The following is a 19,163-nucleotide window of genomic DNA, read 5'->3' as shown; positions in this document are numbered from 1 at the left end:
AATTCCTCTCGTCATGCCATGTTAATGTCGCACTGCGCATCCTAAAGAAAGTATCCTAACCAAAACACTTAACAAATGTTATGGGTACAAATATATACAATACTTGCACGAACAAAAAAGATAAACACAGATATACAAGTATGAAATAAATACAACTATAAACATACAAAAAGGAAAAATTGGTGAATGTTGGATTCACAAGTTGAGAAGTGAAGATTTGAAATTAAGAATTGGTCCAATTTCAACTTGTTTAGCCAACATTCACCAACGACGTATACTTATATGTAAAGATATACAAGTAAACATGTACAAGTGAAAATATAAAAGTGAACATATACAATATATATGATATATACAAAGCTCAAAACCATAGAAACTGTTGTGAGCAAAAGATTTAGAAGTATTACTCCGAGAGTTATTGTGTCCATAGAGAATGGTCTAGTTAGAATGTCATTCAATAGTTTCTGCATTTTTTTAGCTCGGGTTAAAATGAACAAAAAAGTAAAAGATATAAAAATGGAAAATAAACACATTCCTCAGAGAGAATAACCTATCAAGCAACTACTCGTCACAAACTTAAACTTATCGATTAGTTGCACTCAACCTACAATACTCGTCATTATCATCATGTGTCTCTCACATCAGTGTTCATCTCTGAAGCACCAATGAGAGGTATCACAATCGAGGTTATCTCTAACGCAAAGTTGCGAGAACATCCGTATTCTCATGTCAGCAATCTCTCCTGTGCAACTCAAACACAAAAGCACTAAGCTTTGACACACAAGTAATTGTAAGTTTTAAATCCATCTCTAGAGTCTAGAAACTAACACAAATCTATCCCTAATCTGAATTTGTGAGGTATATCTCTACATTAACACAAATCACAAAATAAATGCAAAAAGATTAGGGAAGATAACAATAAAGATTTGTAAAGAAAGTTTTATACAACGCCATGAGCGATAAATATACATATGTTCAGAGAAAATATACAAACAAACCCAACACAAAGGAAACACACAAAGAGGAGAAGATATAAATCAAGCATCTCACGATTTGTCATCTCTGATTGATGAAAAATCCACCTCCGATCATCCAAGTGCATGACACGATTATTGTTTTCTAAGCTAATCTAACTTAAGAATGAAATTGATGAATTTGGGACAAATATTCCCCAAAGACATAACCCTAGAAAATGTCTCAAATGAGAAAGATATAGACAAAAGATTTCTTATCCGCCCTAAGCGAGCTCATTGCGCTTAACGGGCTTTCATTCATTAACACGTCAAACCGCCTTTGGAGGAATATATTTGGACTTGGAAAAGTGACCGCAGTAAGCGGGCTTGAAAACTCAGCTCTTCCTCTATTATTAAAAGTGGTAGCATGCTAGGGACTGGGCTTAGCGGGCTGTGTAGAGTGTTTCCTCTTTTTTGCTCCAAAACTGTGTATTCGAAGTCGTACCTTCGACACTTTATTGCTCCAGGCTCCAATATGCATCAATACCTATAAAATGAATGAAAAATGGTCAAACGGTACATAAAACGAATCAAAACTCAAGTATAATATTATTTACAAAAAAGTTGGGGTTTCACTATAAAATCCAAAAGAATAGAATCAATAAGTGCCATAAATATATACTCAAAATAACGATATTTTGACACTTATTAGTATCTTGCTTCCAAAAATCCTTATGGAAGGCGGTTGCTTCGGTTTTACCTTTCCAAGTCAATTTTCTACTTGAGCTAGCGAATGAGCATGGATGCCTCGTTCCCCCTGGGGCTTTAGGGAGGAGGAGACCGAGGTTTTCAAGTTAAAGGCAAAAAAGATCATGTGTGTGGATTGAGATAAAGTTTATATGGGTTGAATCAAACTCCAAGGAAGAGGTACAAGAAGACTACTTCAGATCATTGTATCTCTGTTAGAAAATTTTTTAACAATGACTTCATTATCCTGTTATTATATGTTGATGATATGCTTATTCTAAGGAAAAATATTTTTAACATTGACAAGTTAAAAAAGCAGTCGGGTGAGTCATTCTCCATGAAAGACATGGGAGCAGCTAAATAGATTTTGGATAGTAGAATCATACACGACAGAAAGGAGAAGAAACTTTGGATTTCACAAGAACGCTATATCGAAAGAATGCTACAAAGATTCAAAATGGAAAGTTCTAAGGCGGTAAGCACTCCTCTTGTTGTATATTTCAAGTTGAGTTCTAATCAAAGTCCTTCAAGTGAAGTTGAAATGTTTGATATGAAACGTGTTCTTTATGCATCCGTTGTGGGTGGTTTGATGTATGTGATGGTATGTACAAGACCAGATATAGCACATGTTATTGATACAATCTGTAGATTTTTGTGAAATCAAGGTAGAGAGCATTTGAATGTTGTAAAATGGATTTTAAGGTATGCTCAATGTACTACTTGTGTGAGGCTTTGCTTTGGAGGAGATAAGCATACTCTAATGAGGTACTCTAACTCTGATATGGCTGGAGACATTGATTCTAGAAAGTCTACTTCGGGCTACATGATTAAATTTACAGGGGAAGTTGTGGCTTGGCAGTCTAGATTTGCAAAAGTGTCTAGCTTTTTCTACTACTTAGGTTGAGTTTATTGTCATTACTGAAGCATGCAAAGAGTTACTATGGTTGAATTTTTTTTAAATGGGCTTGGTTTTGTTTAAGACAAATATGTGTTCTTTGGTTATAGTCAAAGCGCAATTCATCTTGGTAAGAATCCAATTTTTCGTAATAGGTCCAAACACATTGATGTGAGATATCATTGGAACGTGATGTTTTGGCTACTAAGTTGTTGGAGTTAGCTAAAGGTCATACAGATGATAATGGTTATGATATGGTGACTAAAGCTTTACCAAGAGGAAAGTTTGAATCTTGTTGTGATATCGCCAGTTCGGAAATTTCCTCCACATAGTTGTGCGAGGGAGATTTGTTGGGTTTAGGCTCCCTTCTAATATGGAGAAAGACTTAAATATAATTAGCCCATTTGTCTCACTTACTTAAATGGAAAGGTTCAATTTAAGGTCGAGAAATCAACTACAAAAGAGATAAAAGAGGAGATAACCAAAATCCCTTTTTCCTACAACCAGACTCACTAAATCGGAGATTCTGGATTCCTTAATCGTTGGATCGAGCTCAAATTTGGAGGATATGTTCGAAAAACCTGTGTCTACCTTTTGACCGTTCGGGTCTTCAAAACAAAGACTAAGTTGAGAGGTATCTATTTCGCACTGAAGCTGTAGATTTGGGTTATTTTTTTGCTTCTTTATTCCTATTTGTAAGTTAGTTTGCTTTGTGATTTTGCGGTTATTAGCATTAGTTTGTGAATTAATTTAAGACTTTCTAGTACCCATATTTAATTATAGTAGATCTATTTTTTTGACTCGTAGTTTTTACTCTCATATTAAGGGGTTTTCCATGTTAAAATATTGGTGTCTCTTATGCCTTTATTTGTTCTATTTGTTGTCATATACTTTTTGTTGATCCTTAAAGTTCTTACAAGTTTGAAAAAATTTATATCTGTTGAGTATTGGCCTGTTAATGTGTTTTAATTTTTCATCACACTCCTCACTTTACAAACCGATTTTATAAAGATGAATTAGACCAAACTTTATTAATAACAAGATTCATTCGTTCAAACTGATATAAATTCTTCACAAACCATAGTTTTTTCTATTAAAAAAAGAAGAAGATAAAACTGCAAACAAATTCACAACATCAAAATTAATAGAATAAAATCACAAATTACTTATATACATGTTAATAGCAACAAATATGACAAAATTGAAGTGTACATAATACTCATGTCATATGCAAAAGTCATTAATTGAATATGCGTTCGTTAGATGAAAGTTAATTGGTTAATTTGAACTAAATGAACACCACAATAATATATGGGAAAGAATACACGGAAACAAATTAAGAAACTAAATTTTATATATATATATATATATATATATATATATATATATATATATATATATATATATATATAGGGAATGTATCCGGCGAGAACTGATATCTTCTGTGAGAAATGAGAACTAACAATATTAACCTTCTGATTTAATTAACGCTTCAGATTTCTTTATTCTATATAAAGAGCATCTTACTGAATTTTTCTATTATACTTAATATTTATAAAGAAATCTGAAGGTTAATTAAGTATAGTAGAAAAAATTCAGTAAAACACTCTTTATATGGAATAAAGAAATCTGAAGCGTTAATTAAATCAGAAGGTTATTATTGTTAGTTCTCATTTCTTACAGAAGATATCAGTTCTCACCGGATACGCTCCCTATATATATATATATATATATATATATATATATATATATATATATATATATATATATATATATATATATATATATATATATATATATATAATTTAAATAAATAAATAAATAACATATCATAGGTGATTCTAAATTAAAATTGATCTTAAATTATCCTCTAGATAAAACTACTTTTTTGTAGAGATGATTAAACCTGATTTTTTTAGGGAAACATTTATCACTAAATCTAGAGCTATACAAATTTTTAATTGTTCTAAGATGAGAATAATGTATAATATAGCTCTAGAATCGACTCCTGATTTTTAATATTTATCACTAAATCTAGAGCTATACAAATTTTTAAGGGTCATGCTAACGAGTGCCCCAGGGGCACTCTTTAAGCATTCCATATCAAGAAAATATTCCTTAAATAAAGTATTTATTTCAATATTCAATGCTTTTAATACAAGTAATTTCAATAAAACAAACTCTGTCATTGCTTAAAAAAGTCAGATATTTCCTTTTATAAAATATTAAATACAAGTATTGCTTACCTTTTAAAACTCTTAACAAGTGCTCGTGGAACACTCGTTAGCATTTCCCAATTTTTAATTGTCCTAAGATGAGAATAATGTAAATTTGTATTATACATTATTCTCATCTTAGGACAATTAATATATTCCATTAAAAGTTTCATGCATTCACCATAAAAGCACCCGAATCGACTCCTGTTTTTACGAGGTTAGCATCTTCCTGAGATCCATAAATATAGGGCTAATTTTCAGGTATAATAACGAGCTGCAATTAAGGAAGGAACTCAACTTTGGCGACAAGAATATCAGAAGGATCCTAAATCCATAGTATTCGTCAAACCACTCAATAAAAAGCAAGTTAATGAAAGTGCAAACTTTATTACTTTATAAATATCTCCACACTTTTTCAAAGTCATTTACAAACGTTAGTGCTTAATCAATCACATTACTTGTTGCCGACAGCCAATTTTACCCATTTAAACTTCAAATTTGAATTAGAATATTAATCCACAATCATTATAAATCTAGTCAAAACCTCCCTAAAGTAATGTTTGGCTTTAACTAGACAGAGGTAAAAAAATATCTATCATTCACTTTGATTCATTCTATTGTTAGTAATAGTAGTATGTAGTATGTAATGTATGTGACCTCTATGAATCTCCATAGTTATCAACTGAGATAACTTATCAAAATATCAGTATAATAATACGTAATGTATAATCATTCACATGTACAAAACAATATAGTAAATGATCAAAATAAAAGAAAGTATATAGTATTTGGATTCGATATTTGAAATTAAAAAAAAAAATCTGAATTTTGGCGTCATCTATGACTCAAGAGCAAAACGAGTTTTGAGCAAATCATAGGGAGCCCACAAAGCATCCAAAGGACAAGGCCTATTAGCATCAAGCCTGGCCCACGGTTTTCCCTTTCCACTCCAATGTAACAAACTCACCGGGCCCGGATGCAGGTCCCGACAAAGCCCACGAAAGTTATCACCTCCAAGCCCGTGCTGATTCCAGCGATGATCCACCGGCGTAATCCTCCCCGCAAAAACCAACAAAAACGGCGGCAACGATCCCAGCTCATAGATCCGCATTCTCTTCTGCAACTCCATCCACTCCCGGATCATTGTAGTATACTCACCGGACCGCCACCGCTGAAGATCAATAACCATAACACCGGTGTTAAAGTAACACGCCTCACGGTTCGCGAATGTGAGCGAAAGAGAAGGATTCGACCAGAACGAAGGAGTGAAATAAATACTGAAATTCGCGCCGCAATACTCCGGTGCGGCGATGACGGTGTTTGAACGGAGAGGAGTGGAGGCGAGTTTCGCAATGTCGTCAACGAGGATTAAGTCGGAGTCAAGGTACACGACTCTGGTTACACAATCCGGGAGAAGCTCGGCGAGGTAGGTGCGAGCGTAGTTGAGGGGGCAGTCGAGGGCGGAGCGGATGGAGGTTGAAATCAATCCGGCGACGGGCTCGTCGTTGAAAGGGTAGATTTGGTATTTTAAATACGGGAATGAGTTAGTTATGATTCTGTTGAGAACGGTTTTTGAGGAAGGTTGTGAAGAGGAGGCAATGAAATGGAAGACAATATTTTCTGGACATGATGAGTGTTGGAGTACGGAGAGGATTGCGGCCATGGAGCCGCGGATGTAGGACACGTCGAGTGTCATTGCCACGTGTACGGCTTCGATTGAGCATTGTTGATTGCTAGGGAAGAATACAATGGTTTTGCATGTAGGGGAGTTGTAGAATTTTGGTGCTTCTTTGAAACTTCCTTCAATGGTAATGCATAAGGATTGTTTGGAAAAGAAAAGAATAAAACTAACACATAAGAATAAGAATAATGCAAATTGGAACTTCATTGGTGAATGGTGATAGATGTGAGATTTGGAGATTAAAGTGTGATATGAGTTAGTTATATGTGAAGAAGTTGAAAAGAGAGAGAAGATGAAAAGGCATAGTGAGTGGATTTGTGGGGGAATGACACTACACTATTCTGCTGCGTACGTTTTGTCTCGGTGGTCTTCAACCCACCTTAGTACAAAAACAACCACCTTATGCTGAAGTCAATGATGAATGATTTTAAATTGTTTTATATGTTTGAACGTATACGTAATATATTCTTTTTGTATTATATTGCTATTAGTGTCATAGTTTATTCCTTGTTACGGATTATTACAGTGAATATTTCTGAATTATTTTATTTAAAATAACATGAATAGAGTCAAACTTATAGTCGTATTTTTTAAATATAAAATAAATGTATTTGTTTTACAAATAACAGTAACAGTGGCGGAGCCAGGAATTTTAGGCAGCCTGGGCAAAAACTTTACATCATTGATTATTCATCTATTTTAATTTTCACACCCTATTTTTACTAAATTTGCCCCTAATTTTGCCCCCAATTTTGTCTAAAAATCGACTATTAAATTGAAAGAGTACAAAGAAAATAGGGGATGAGCCCGGGCGCCTGCCCGGGCTAGCTGGGCCTTAGCTCCGCCCCTGAACAGTAATATTATTAGGCGTTTAATACCTAATATTATTTGAATGACAGATAAGAGATATGTTTGACTTAATTCATTACAAGAAAAATCTTGATCGGCTAGAAGAAAAACCTTGATTTTTTTTTTAAAATTTCTATTGATATTATTTTCTGTAAAGTGTGTCGTGAAAAACAGTTAAATATTATAAAACGAAATTTTTTTATAATAAATTTTATTTTAAAAATAGTAAAACTAGATTTTTATAATAAATTTTATTTTAAAAAATGTAAAACAAGATATTTTATAATAAATTTTAAAAAAAATAAATTTAAAATAGGTAAATACATTGTAAACAGTATTATTTATAAAAAAAAAAACAATCTTGAAATTTGTTAGGGGCTAAACCGCAAGCTAACTCAAAACGCATGTCAATTTGCTAGGGGCTTAACCCCTAGCTAACTGCTGACACAGTATTGTGCCACACTGAACCACTACTCTGCACCTACGCATGCGTGGCTGCAGGAAGAAAACTAATGAGTGCATTTTATGAGGGAGGAGCCCCAAGCAAAATAGCGAGGTGACAGACCCCTCACAAATCATTTGTGACAACCTGTTTAGCTAGGGGACTTGTCTCCTCGCAAATTTATGTTATGTGAGGAGTTTTTTTGGATTTGTGAGGGGTTTAACCCTAGCTAAATAAGCTTTTTCTTGTAGTGATTATAATTTTCAGATTTCAATTCACATCTGAACATGCAACAATATTAAATTTGTTAAAGGTATATTTTTTTCATCTATTGTGATATTTCTTGATTTGAGGAATTAGTTTGTGTAGTAGTTACTAGGGGTGGCAAACGGGCATGTATGTCCCGTTTAGGCCCGCCCCGTAAAAGCCTGCAAAAAAACGTGGCGGGGCGGGCATATTTGAAGATGTGGGCCTAAACCTAACCTCGCCCCGCAAAAAAGTGAGGGAGGGGCGGAGAATGCCCGCGGGCACTTCACCTTTTAAGCCTAAAAACGCAAAAAATTATATAAATGCATGTGCCCACAAAAGCCCAATAGAAAACGGGACGGGACGGGACGGGATGGGCACGTTAGAGGGTGAGGGCCTAAACTCTTGGTTCACCCCGCACTAAACTGCAGGCAAAACGGGCATGCCCAAGGTCCGAGCCTGTTTTTCCACCCCTAGTAGTTACACACAAAAATTACTCAGTTTATACGACAAGAAAAAATAATATGCATTTAATTTTAGAAGAAAATAATGATGATATTTGCAAAATATGTTTATCGTAGTTAATGTACTTGAAAAAATACAATAAGGAGAATCTATTTACGTGTATGAACACAAAAGGGTTTGTATATGGCGAATCTCTAAAAATATTAAATGATCCATCCTAACCCTAAGGGATGGGATATTTATAGATGTAGCTCGTGTGCCAAATTATTGGGCGAGGAACTGATTCCCTCCCAACTGCTTGACTAGAGCGTTGGAATAAGAGACTAGTTGTTCCCACTTCTAAGAATATGAAGATCAGCTCTCCACGTTAGTAGGAAGAATAAGTGGTTTCTTCCTTGGGAGAGTGTTAAACACCATCCTTGTTAGACAAATGTGCCATGACACGTACTAATTTGATTGTCCCCTAATGATTACAAAATTGGGTCGAACAACCAACCCCATATATGTGATGGATCGGATCGGGCGACCCATGACCCACCAAGTCATGTCTCTGAGACTATTTCGTGCCCCTTTTAATGCTTTTTGGGCCTATTGAATTATATGATATCCTCTTCTACAGCCCAATTAAATTTATTACAGTCCACTATCCCTCAAGCACAAGGTTCAGGCGGGCGAAGTGATTTAAGTCTGGTAGACGATATTCTCATTCTGGAGAAGAAAGTCCCTCAAGCAAAGCTTAGAGGGTGAGTCCCTCAAGTGTAGCTTAGAGGGTAAGTGCCTCAAGCATAGCTTAGAGGGAGATATCCTCAAGCGTAGCTTAGAGGAATAGTCCCTTAAGTTATCAAGTTAGAGGAAGAATCCCTTAAGAGTTACTTGGGGTGATTCCCTTAAGCGTACCTTAGAGGTTTAGTCCTTCAAGTTTAGCTTTGAGGGAAAGTCCCTTAAGCGTGGCTTAGATGGTTAAAGCTTAGAGGGAGATTCCATTAAGTGAATCTTAGAGGGAAGAGTCCCTCAAGAATAACTTGGGGTGAGTCCCTCGAGCAAGGCTTGGAAGGTAAGTCCCTCAAGCGAAGCTTAGAAGGAGAGTTCCTCAAGAAAAGTTTAGAAGGTGAGTCCCTTAAGTGTCATTAACCCGAAACATGTGGGGCATTTAATGTTTCGATATGATGAATTTTGGCTTGAGAAGGCGCGTCCATAATGTATCGCTGATTTTTCTCCATATGTCTAATCATGCATGTAGATGTCCTAATTCTTACAAGCAAGCGCAACCCTACAGCTTGGCAATGATGCCAACTCGTCATAGGCTTTTGGCGTTATAAATAGAGGAATAACACTCGCTTTCCATACTCTTACATACACACTCTTCATCCTTTTTGAGAAACATTTATTCTCCAACTCTTTCTCTCCAAGTTTGATTCTCTAACTCACCACCATTATCAAACCTTATTCATGTATTTAGATTCTTCTTTTTACTTATATTTTCTCTTTTATTTGGATATGTCAACTCTCATGGAATTGGATGAGAATAACAAGATTATAAAACCTTTTACTCATGGGGAAGTTGTGGAGAATGCGATACTGTGTTGAGAATGTGAGGTGATTGGAAGGATCAATTAATTATAAACTTATAGAACTAGGAATATTTGAAAGTTAAGATAGTAGTTTTGATTCTAGTAGTGATAGTGATGTCGTTTTACCCTATTATTTTCCATGACTTCAAAAATTCTTACACAATCAAGGAAAATGTGACTTCTTTTCGTAATACTATAAATCTATTTGGTTCAGGCGATTAGGAAGACATTATCTTGGAGCCCTATTCTGAATATGAGCGGGTAAACATGGTCACCCTTGTTGATTCATCAAATGAGTTCTTTTATATGCATCTCCCTGTCATTTATGACTTGTGGTGTTAATTTTATTTATAGTCTTCGAGTCTGAGGTCCTTAACACCATCATTGTCGCCCATTCTCAAATATCTCCCAACGAATGGGCCTTCATAAGGGCATTCGAAATTATTTATAGTAATTTAGAATTCGCGCCTACTATAGGAATTTTATTTTCTTCTTATGGTACTAAGGCGGAGACCTATAGTAGATGGGTGACCCTAGACACACTACTCTGGAGAGTCCTTTTCACTCATCACTCAAATATTTAAAAAGCTATAAAGACATATTTATGAGAGTGAGGGACAAGATAACTAATCCATGTAATGTACAGGGAGGGCGTCGATTATCGATTCCCTCTGTATTGCACGAACGATATTGTGCCTATAAACAACTTCAATCATGATAGCTTAAGTTTCATAGAGAGGGAAATCATCAAGATCCTAGTGCAATTTCACATTACGAACTCCCTGGAAATGGTGGATTTTTATTAATGAAATAATTAGGAGAAGAACATTGATGATCATTTTTCGTAAGTTTGATATTTGTTTAGGTATTGCAGTTGGATCATTTACCTTACCCATGTTTATTTTATTTGTTTCCAATCGGAATATGGAATTGGTGGACACTATGTTTTCCATTCACATTGAAGATGTCGGGAACCTCCCTCTGGGTCGTGATTAATGGTTTCCTTCTCAGGGGAGTCAGCTTTCTGCTCTTCGAGTAAGGGTATGGGCCGAGGACCGCGTCCCCGGGCCAGTTTACGCTTTTTCACTTAATTAGCGGTGGTAGGGTGGATTTGATCTATTATCGAATTCACTTGTTTCCTCTTCTTTTCAGGTGACTATGGCCGAACCTACAGACGGAGTGATGCTTACTTCAACGTCTTCCTCCTCGTCTACTACACCTCCCATCGAGCAGAAGATCCCAGTGCAACAGTGGGTGACTACTAACGTGTTGATGACAGAGTCTCTTTTTCCCGCGGATTGCACTGACGTCCACACTGAGGTTGGGGGGTTTGTTGGTGCTACTCTAACTGAGAACGACTGGGTCGTGTTCGTCCCTGACGAAGAGGAGAAAATTTGCACCAAATACGAACTCGGTCGTATTCTGATGTACGAAGTGGTATTTCGAGAAATGGGCTTTTGACTGCCCTTCACAGATTTCCAAATTGTTGTCTTCAATCATCTAGAGCTTGCCCCCAGTCAGCTTCATCTGAACTCAATTGCCTTTATCAGGGCATTTGAGCTTACTTGTCAATACCTTCATATCAGATCGACGGTTTCTCTCCTCTTTTATTGTTTCCATGTCCAGCTTCAAACTGCTAGAGGGTGGTATAGCTGAGTTTCTTTGTAGCAGTCGAAGAAACTTTCCAAGCCCTTCTCCAACTTAGTATAGCAGTTTAAATTGAGACACTTCTTTCTTTGGCCGCAGACGAGGACATCCCTGGGCGCTGTATTCCGCCGGGTACATCTGCTCGACAGGCACGGTCGGTTGGTTTTAAATGACATAGGAGACCCAAGGACGCAGCTGAACAACAAGTTTAGGTTCCACTAGTAACGGGACCATTTTAAGTATACCACTGACCAGTTAATCACCCGGGTGGGGAATTTAACTACCGACGATCGGGTTAGTTTCAACAAGCTCGCAGGCTTTGAGCGAAGCTTTTGTCTTATCCAGAGGGTAGACCGGAATGGGCATCCTTTGCTCAACAAGGTGGGGAGCTCGATGCCGAGCCTCGTTTTATAAGTTGTAAGGAGCTAGTGGAGTGTGGCTTTGACGAGGAGGCGTTAATTCTTCTTGGTATTGCTTTTGCATTTAGGATGCATGTGTGTATATCCTCGTCTGATTATTTTTTGATGACCGTTATTTTTTATGTATTAATGCAGGAACAATGGCTAGTAGATAAGTCCGGCTTTTGAAGGCTACTTCTGCCAAAGCTAAGGTGAAAAATACCACAAAGAGTCGCATATCCGAGATGCAGCCTATCCCGGGGTCCGGATCCGGCACTTCTTCTTCCTCTCCTGCAGGCGCTCAGTCCCCTCATTCGGCCGTCGAGCTATCCAACTCGTCCGTGAAGATAGGTGTTCAATGTAACAGCCCAATTTTATTAGATATTTTATTTATTAGCTTATTTGTGTGTTTTATTAATTATTTGTTGATTTAATTATTATGTGGTATTACTAATTAATTGAAATATCTAATTATATGCATATTTGTGTTTTATGGTTTAATTAGGTTATTAGTAGTATACTATGTATTGGGCCTAATTAATAATTGGATGGGTGGGTAATAACATAGCTAAGCCCATTAAGAGAAAGATAGTAAGAAGAGGAAAACTAGGGTTTTAGAGATAACACAATTTGGGGGAAAAAGAGAGAAAGAAGAGAAGAGGGGAGAAAGAACAAGAGAAGAGGAATTGTGAGATTCTTGAAGATTGGAGGAGTTTGAATAGAGGTGAGAGTTTGAATCCAAGTTCTTATAGGTTTATATGATTGGGTAATGTTGTGTATGCTTTCTATTCTTCATTTCATATATTTAGAAAATGATAGGGTTTATGTGAAATCAATTGGATTTTGTGGTTTGTTCATGTTTAATGTGTTGTATGAATGACCCATGGTTAGAAACATGTTTAGGAACCTTACATGTGTGCTAAATTTGCTTTCAATTGATGTATGGATTGTATATGGGTTAATGGGTGTTGTATGAGGGGATTAGGGAAGAAAAATGGTGAAATCTGAGTTTTCACGCAGCCTGGGTCGACCTATGCAGAATCTGAGTCTACCTAAACAACACAGAAAGCCAGAAATCTATTTTTCTTCAGTTTACGTCGACCTAAAGGAGTTTTGAGTCGACCTAAAGGAGTTTGCGTCGACCTGGGGGATGTTTGCATCGACCTAGAGGTTCAATTTTGAGTAGATTTTGTAAAGACCATAACTTTTGATCCGTAACTCCGTTTTATGCGCCGTTCGAAGCGTTAGGAAGCTAATGAGATTATCTATGTGATAGGATAGGTTTGGTTGATGTTGAATGGTTTGATTTTGATGATAATATATGGATAACATGTGACTTACTTATGTGTACATGATGAATTAATGACTTGTGACTAATATTCATAGATGTGTTAAGTGATGTGATATCCATGATATGTTAGGATGAATATACATACTATTTGAATGTGCCTTGTAGATAATTATCATTTAAAGATGTATGTATTGATATGTGGATTGAATACATGTAAATGCTTTTATGTGCGTTACGTGTTGGTATGTGATGAATAACAACTATTGGTAAGATGTGTGGTAATATATTCATGATGATTGTGACTGGATATATGATGATTGTTATGCCTTGTTGTAATTGTTAATTGTGTTGTGAATGTTGTGTATAATTGGCGGATAATTCATGGAGTTGGATTACTGTGGTATGCGGTAAGTTAAGATTGATGAGATAATCTTAATTGCATAAATTGTTGGTAATTGCATAAATTTATGGTGGAAGCGGTGAAACTTGGGTTCACATGGTAAGAGACGTTGATCCTTGAATGGAAACAGGCGTAGCAGACGTGATCCTTAATTGGAAATAGGCGTGTTGGCTTTGATCTTGTCCGGATCGGAAGTGTGGCTTGGATTCTAGATATTGAATCGGAAGCGGTGAAACGTTGGGTTCACATTGGGTACCACATGCATAGAGTCACATGTCTTGCACTGAGTCACATTGGTGTTATGTGATGTTTGAACGTATGCAATTATGTGATTGTTATGTGTGTATGAGATGTGATAAGTGAATTTGGTGATTCATTTGATATGTATGATTGTTGTGTTATAATTGTGATATATGTGATTGAAAAATATGTGATGTAGATGTGAAATTATATGTACTTAGAATCTAGATGTTGGTGAAATATGATTATGTACATTGTTTAGTAATCATGTATGATTATGTGGAATTGAATGAACTAGGTTGTATGGCATGAACATGTGAATCTTGATTAATGGCATATGATGCATGTTTATGTGAAGAGTGATGAATTCTTGAAATGTATTCTTGTTGTGTTTCACATTTCCCATATTATGTTTATCTATAAGAAGTTGAATTCTCACCCTTCTGTTTGAATGTTATCCTTTGTTGGTAACGTGCAGGTTTCGCGGATAGTGATGCTTCGAAGGAGGCTTATCTTAGAGATTTAGATCTCTTGTAGAATGTCGTGACTAAGTAGTCACTTGTGCTCTGGTCATATGTAATACATGGGGTTGGGTTTATATTTTATAACTCGTCAATATGAGACAATTGTCTACTCATATTGTATTTCGTATTTGAATATGTTATTTTGTTAATGTGTGGCCTTGAGCCAAGATGTTGAGACATGGTGGATGATGTATGGGAATCATCCGACTTTACCATTTATTTGATGATATGATTATTCCGCTGTGATTTGCATGTTGTTTTAAATCCCATGTTATTTGGAAATGACCATTGCATGTTTAAAGATAAAATGTTTGTTTTATTTTGAAATATGTGTAACGCCCTCGTGAGATGCATGCTTCTTTACTCTGATTTACGCAAATGTATGCCTTATTTGTTTAGTATAGAGTTGGGGGTGTTACATTCAACACTCTTCTCCTGTCTCCTTTAGGGATCTTGATGCCCTGATCTAGAGGAAACGGCAACGGGTAGACTGTGTGGCTAGGGTGGACCTGACCGAGGAAAACTCTTCCGATCACTATCAAATTCCCCCTTGTTTTCTCCAAATTCACTATTTTAAAGAAGGGTCGTCCCTCTCTGTTCACCGGGCAGAGTCTCTCCATCTGGAGAGAACGGAGTCATTAGTGAAGAAGAAGAGTTTGGTACAGGATGCTTCTGTTGTAATGCGTGTCCTAGAGATGGTTGTCATTTACTCCGAGGAGGATCCCCATTCGGCTGAGATGCTGCGGAAGATTGGCAAGGACTACAAAGGGAAACTGGTGACGTTGGAAGAGGAGTATAAGAAGAAGATATTTGGCAAGGATGAGGAGCTGGGGAAGAAAAATGAGGAGTTGGAAACTAATGCCGAGGCGATTGCCAACAAAGATATATTGGTTGTTTTTCAGTGTTGTCCTTCTATTGGATGAGCACGTAGCTCGTTGCTATGTCTATCACTAATATATAGAAGAATAATGGTGTGCCTTCTACTGGGTATGTTAATACTAGTGGAGTCTCTATAATTTCTGTAACACCTCGTTTTTATAGAAATTATTTATATTAATTAATTATAATTTTATGTGTGTATTAAATTATTATTTTTGTGATAATTGAGATATTTTGGGGCAACAAAGGTGAGTGACCCTTAGGTAGAGAATGTGGAGAGTAATTAGAGGTTGGTAGATTTATTTAGAACTATTTAATTGATTAAAATAATGTTTTAGTGCTATTATTTAAATGAAATAATAAAATAAAAGGAAATAATGAGTTTGGGGTATAAAGTGCGAATTGTAGAGAATTAAAATAAATAATGTAAGTTAGTAATAAGTTGGGCCTTAGTAGAATATTAGAAAAATAGAAATTAGGTTTTGATTTATAAGGAGAGAAGTGGGGGAAAAAGTCTACAGTATGTGAAACTGAAAAAGAGGCAATGGTAGTGAATAACAAGGAAAACCCAAGGAGAGCTCTAGGGAAGACAAACCATAGCCAAAAGCTTGGATTTTTTGCAATCACAAGATAAGGATGGGAAATTGTTTCAATAATAATGTGTATGATAGAAAGGTAGAATGTAGGGACTTTTAACCTCCCATAGGGTTTGTTATTCCTTTTGATTGATGATGATAATATTGTTTTATATGCAATGATATGAACTATAACCATCTTTGTTGATATGTTGTTATTTTGGTGTGCTTAAATGATGCTGGATTTGATGGGAATTTGATAGTTTAGAGATGATGGATAAGATGATATCGTTGTAATGTGTTGATGATTCATGAACCCATGAAGTAATAGATGATTTTAAGGTGTTATAAAAGTAAGAATTAGGATTAATATGATATATTTTCATAAAATACGTTGTTTTTGTGTTAATGGGTGTTTGGATGGTATTAAAAAGGTTAAGTGAATTCTTTGTGTGCGTCAAAATATGAACTTTTGCAAAAATATACAGTATGTGTCTACTCATTCGAGCTACGTGCCGACACATAGCTTCTAGAAAATTATAATTTTGAAAAATATACAGTATTAGTCAACTTATTCGAGTTATGTGTCGATACATAGCTTCCAGAAATGAATAACCTTGAAAAACATAGAGTATGTGTCGACTAATGCGAGCTATGTGTCGACATGTAGCTGCCAGAATGTACGTTATGCATTATTCGACGATTTTAGCCATAGAATTTGATTCGTATATCCAAATGACGTATCGTTTAATATTATGTACATAGTTAGAAGAATATTCTACATATTTTCATTTTTAACTTTTTTTAATATATATATATATATATATATATATATACTCTTTTTTCTCTTTTAATATATAATATAAAGATTCTTAGTATATAGTATTTCTTAACTCTTAGTCTCTCTCTTGGTTCAAAGGTGCTTGTGTTTTATGTTGCATTGAAAAACTAAACTTTATTATTGGAAGATCACTCATAGTAAAAGAAAATATGGATTAGCTATTTGGTTTGTCTTTTTTACTTCAGTTTATATGCAAAATTTTGTTGATTATAAGTCATCTTACCAAAAAAAAGTCTCACATCACTTTACAATCCCAATACAATATTAATGACATTTTTTCTAATATATCATTTACTATTTTTTTTCTTTATGCACTCTGGTTCTTAGAGGAAAGGGGCCCTAGTATTCCAGAGTTCGTGCCGAGAGGTCATGACACTGGCCAAATATTATTCCCACCAGTCTGAGAGGTCATGACACTGGCCAAATATTGTTTCCACCTAAAATCGAACTCAGTATTCCCCGAACTTCGTCTTTTGCAGGAGCTCATTTACCACTTGAGCCCAATTACTTAGTTATAAACCATTTACTATTTATTACTCTTTTTTCTTCCAATTATCTTAATTTCTCTTTCCTATATCAATGAAGGATAATATTGTAAAGTCAAACATAATTTATCTTTTCCATACAATAATAATTATGTTTTTTAGTTTGTGTGAAATGTCCAAAACGTCTTATAATTTGGGATGAAGAGAGTATTTGGTTATAGAGTCCACTTTGTGCTTCTACAATTCTTTTTGCATATTCTTAGTAAATAAATAATAGTGTATGCAATGTTTTAAAAACCGAACCGAACTGTCCGGTTGGACTGGGAACCGGAGATGACTTCGGTCCGGTTAACCTTGTCAAAACCGCAGGTGGGTCAAAACCAAAATAAAATTAAAAAAATCGGATTGAACAACTCATAACCGTTTGAACCAAAAAATCATAGCCAATTTTGTAAAACCGTTTGATTCAAAGAAATGCATGTCATTGACAAATTTTAGTATTATTTATATAAAAATTAAAAATAATTATTACGTTAGCATCAATATTTAAAACATTTTCACTTAAAAAAAAGAAACTCTTCTTTAACATAAAAAAGAGCAACACAAATTTCTAACTTATAACACCATGTTATAGGTTTGTTTAAGCGTATCATTATATTGTTTAATTATATCTACTATTGATCTCATAGTATTAAGTTTTTAATGATGTTTAAATATTTAAAATAAATTTGTCAACATATAATTATGTGACTTATCTATAAAATTTGGATTTATATTTTCAATTTATTTAATAAACGGTTCGACCGTATGTCTAACTGGTTGAACTAAATAAACCTTGAACCAAAAGTCTTGTTGGTTCGACCTCCATCTGATTTTTAAAACATTGAGTGTATGCCATATAAGAAAATAATAGATTGATTTTTTATAATAAATAAAAAAACTATGTTATGATCATTTCAAATTCACATTTATCATAGAATGAAAATAATATTAACTTAATTAAATATGTCTTTGATTATATTCTTTTAAAATTTATTTTTAGTATTTAAATTCAAAAATTGATATTAATTGAAAGGGAATAAAATTTAGGTTTAATGAGATAATTTAGATTAAAATCAAAATTATTGGTTTTAAAGAGGTTCGGATTTTGTAATGAATTTCAAACAGATTTTTATGACAAATTGTTTGGTTTATAAGCCATAACCATAAAAATGAGTTGGTTCACATTAATTGGTTACCCATGCACACTCCTAAGTATAAGAGAACAAAAAAAAGTCAAATACAGTTTAAAATGTTTTTGACTGATACATCTTGTTAAAAAGAACTTAAATCTTCTATATAATTTTGAATTTTCTTCTTCTCTAGCAAAACTAAGTGATATATGACTAATTCTAACATGTTTTCAATCAACCACAATACTGAGAAACCATAAATGAACAACGTAGTCGTAATCTTAGTGTAGTTAAGTTTTATTCATTCATTAATTGTTAAGGCCACCTTTGTTTCTTGGAGTATAAACTTTTTCCAAGCCACGGGAGAATTGCAGGTAATGACCTCAGTACCAACCCATAAGAAAGATCTACATGTGGCTTTAACTCTACTAATAGTTTTCTTAGGCATGGGAAGGCACTGTAACCAAAATTTGATATTGGAAAACAAAACACTTTGAATCAACTGAGTTATCCCAACAAAACTCAATAATCTTGAACTCCAATGCTTGATTCTACTAACTATCTTATCTACCAACCCAAGACAATTATGAATAGCTAAGTTCTTACTAGTGAGAGGGATCCCAAGATATCTAAAAGGAAGAGACCC

General features: G+C 34.9%; 1 protein-coding gene across 1 annotated transcript; it reads right to left on the bottom strand.

The window, feature by feature from the left end:
- Positions 1 to 5,502: 5,502 nt before the first annotated feature.
- LOC131627937 (probable galacturonosyltransferase-like 1) lies at positions 5,503 to 6,891 on the bottom strand. The gene has a single exon (XM_058898792.1). The coding sequence runs from the start codon at positions 6,697 to 6,699 to the stop codon at positions 5,650 to 5,652; it is 1,050 nt and encodes a 349-aa protein (XP_058754775.1). The 5' UTR covers positions 6,700 to 6,891; the 3' UTR covers positions 5,503 to 5,649.
- Positions 6,892 to 19,163: the final 12,272 nt, after the last annotated feature.

The sequence above is a fragment of the Vicia villosa genome, unplaced genomic scaffold, assembly GCF_029867415.1.
Source record: "Vicia villosa cultivar HV-30 ecotype Madison, WI unplaced genomic scaffold, Vvil1.0 ctg.000416F_1_1_1, whole genome shotgun sequence".
NCBI lineage: Eukaryota > Viridiplantae > Streptophyta > Magnoliopsida > Fabales > Fabaceae > Vicia > Vicia villosa.
Note: the sequence above shows the minus strand (reverse complement) of the source record. Positions and strands in the feature narration are given on the sequence as shown.

What these genes read in the sequence shown, in the direction of transcription:
- LOC131627937 (XM_058898792.1), bottom strand. Translation starts at nt 6,699, where the DNA reads ATGAAGTTCCAATTTGCATTATTCTTATTCTTATGTGTTAGTTTTATT.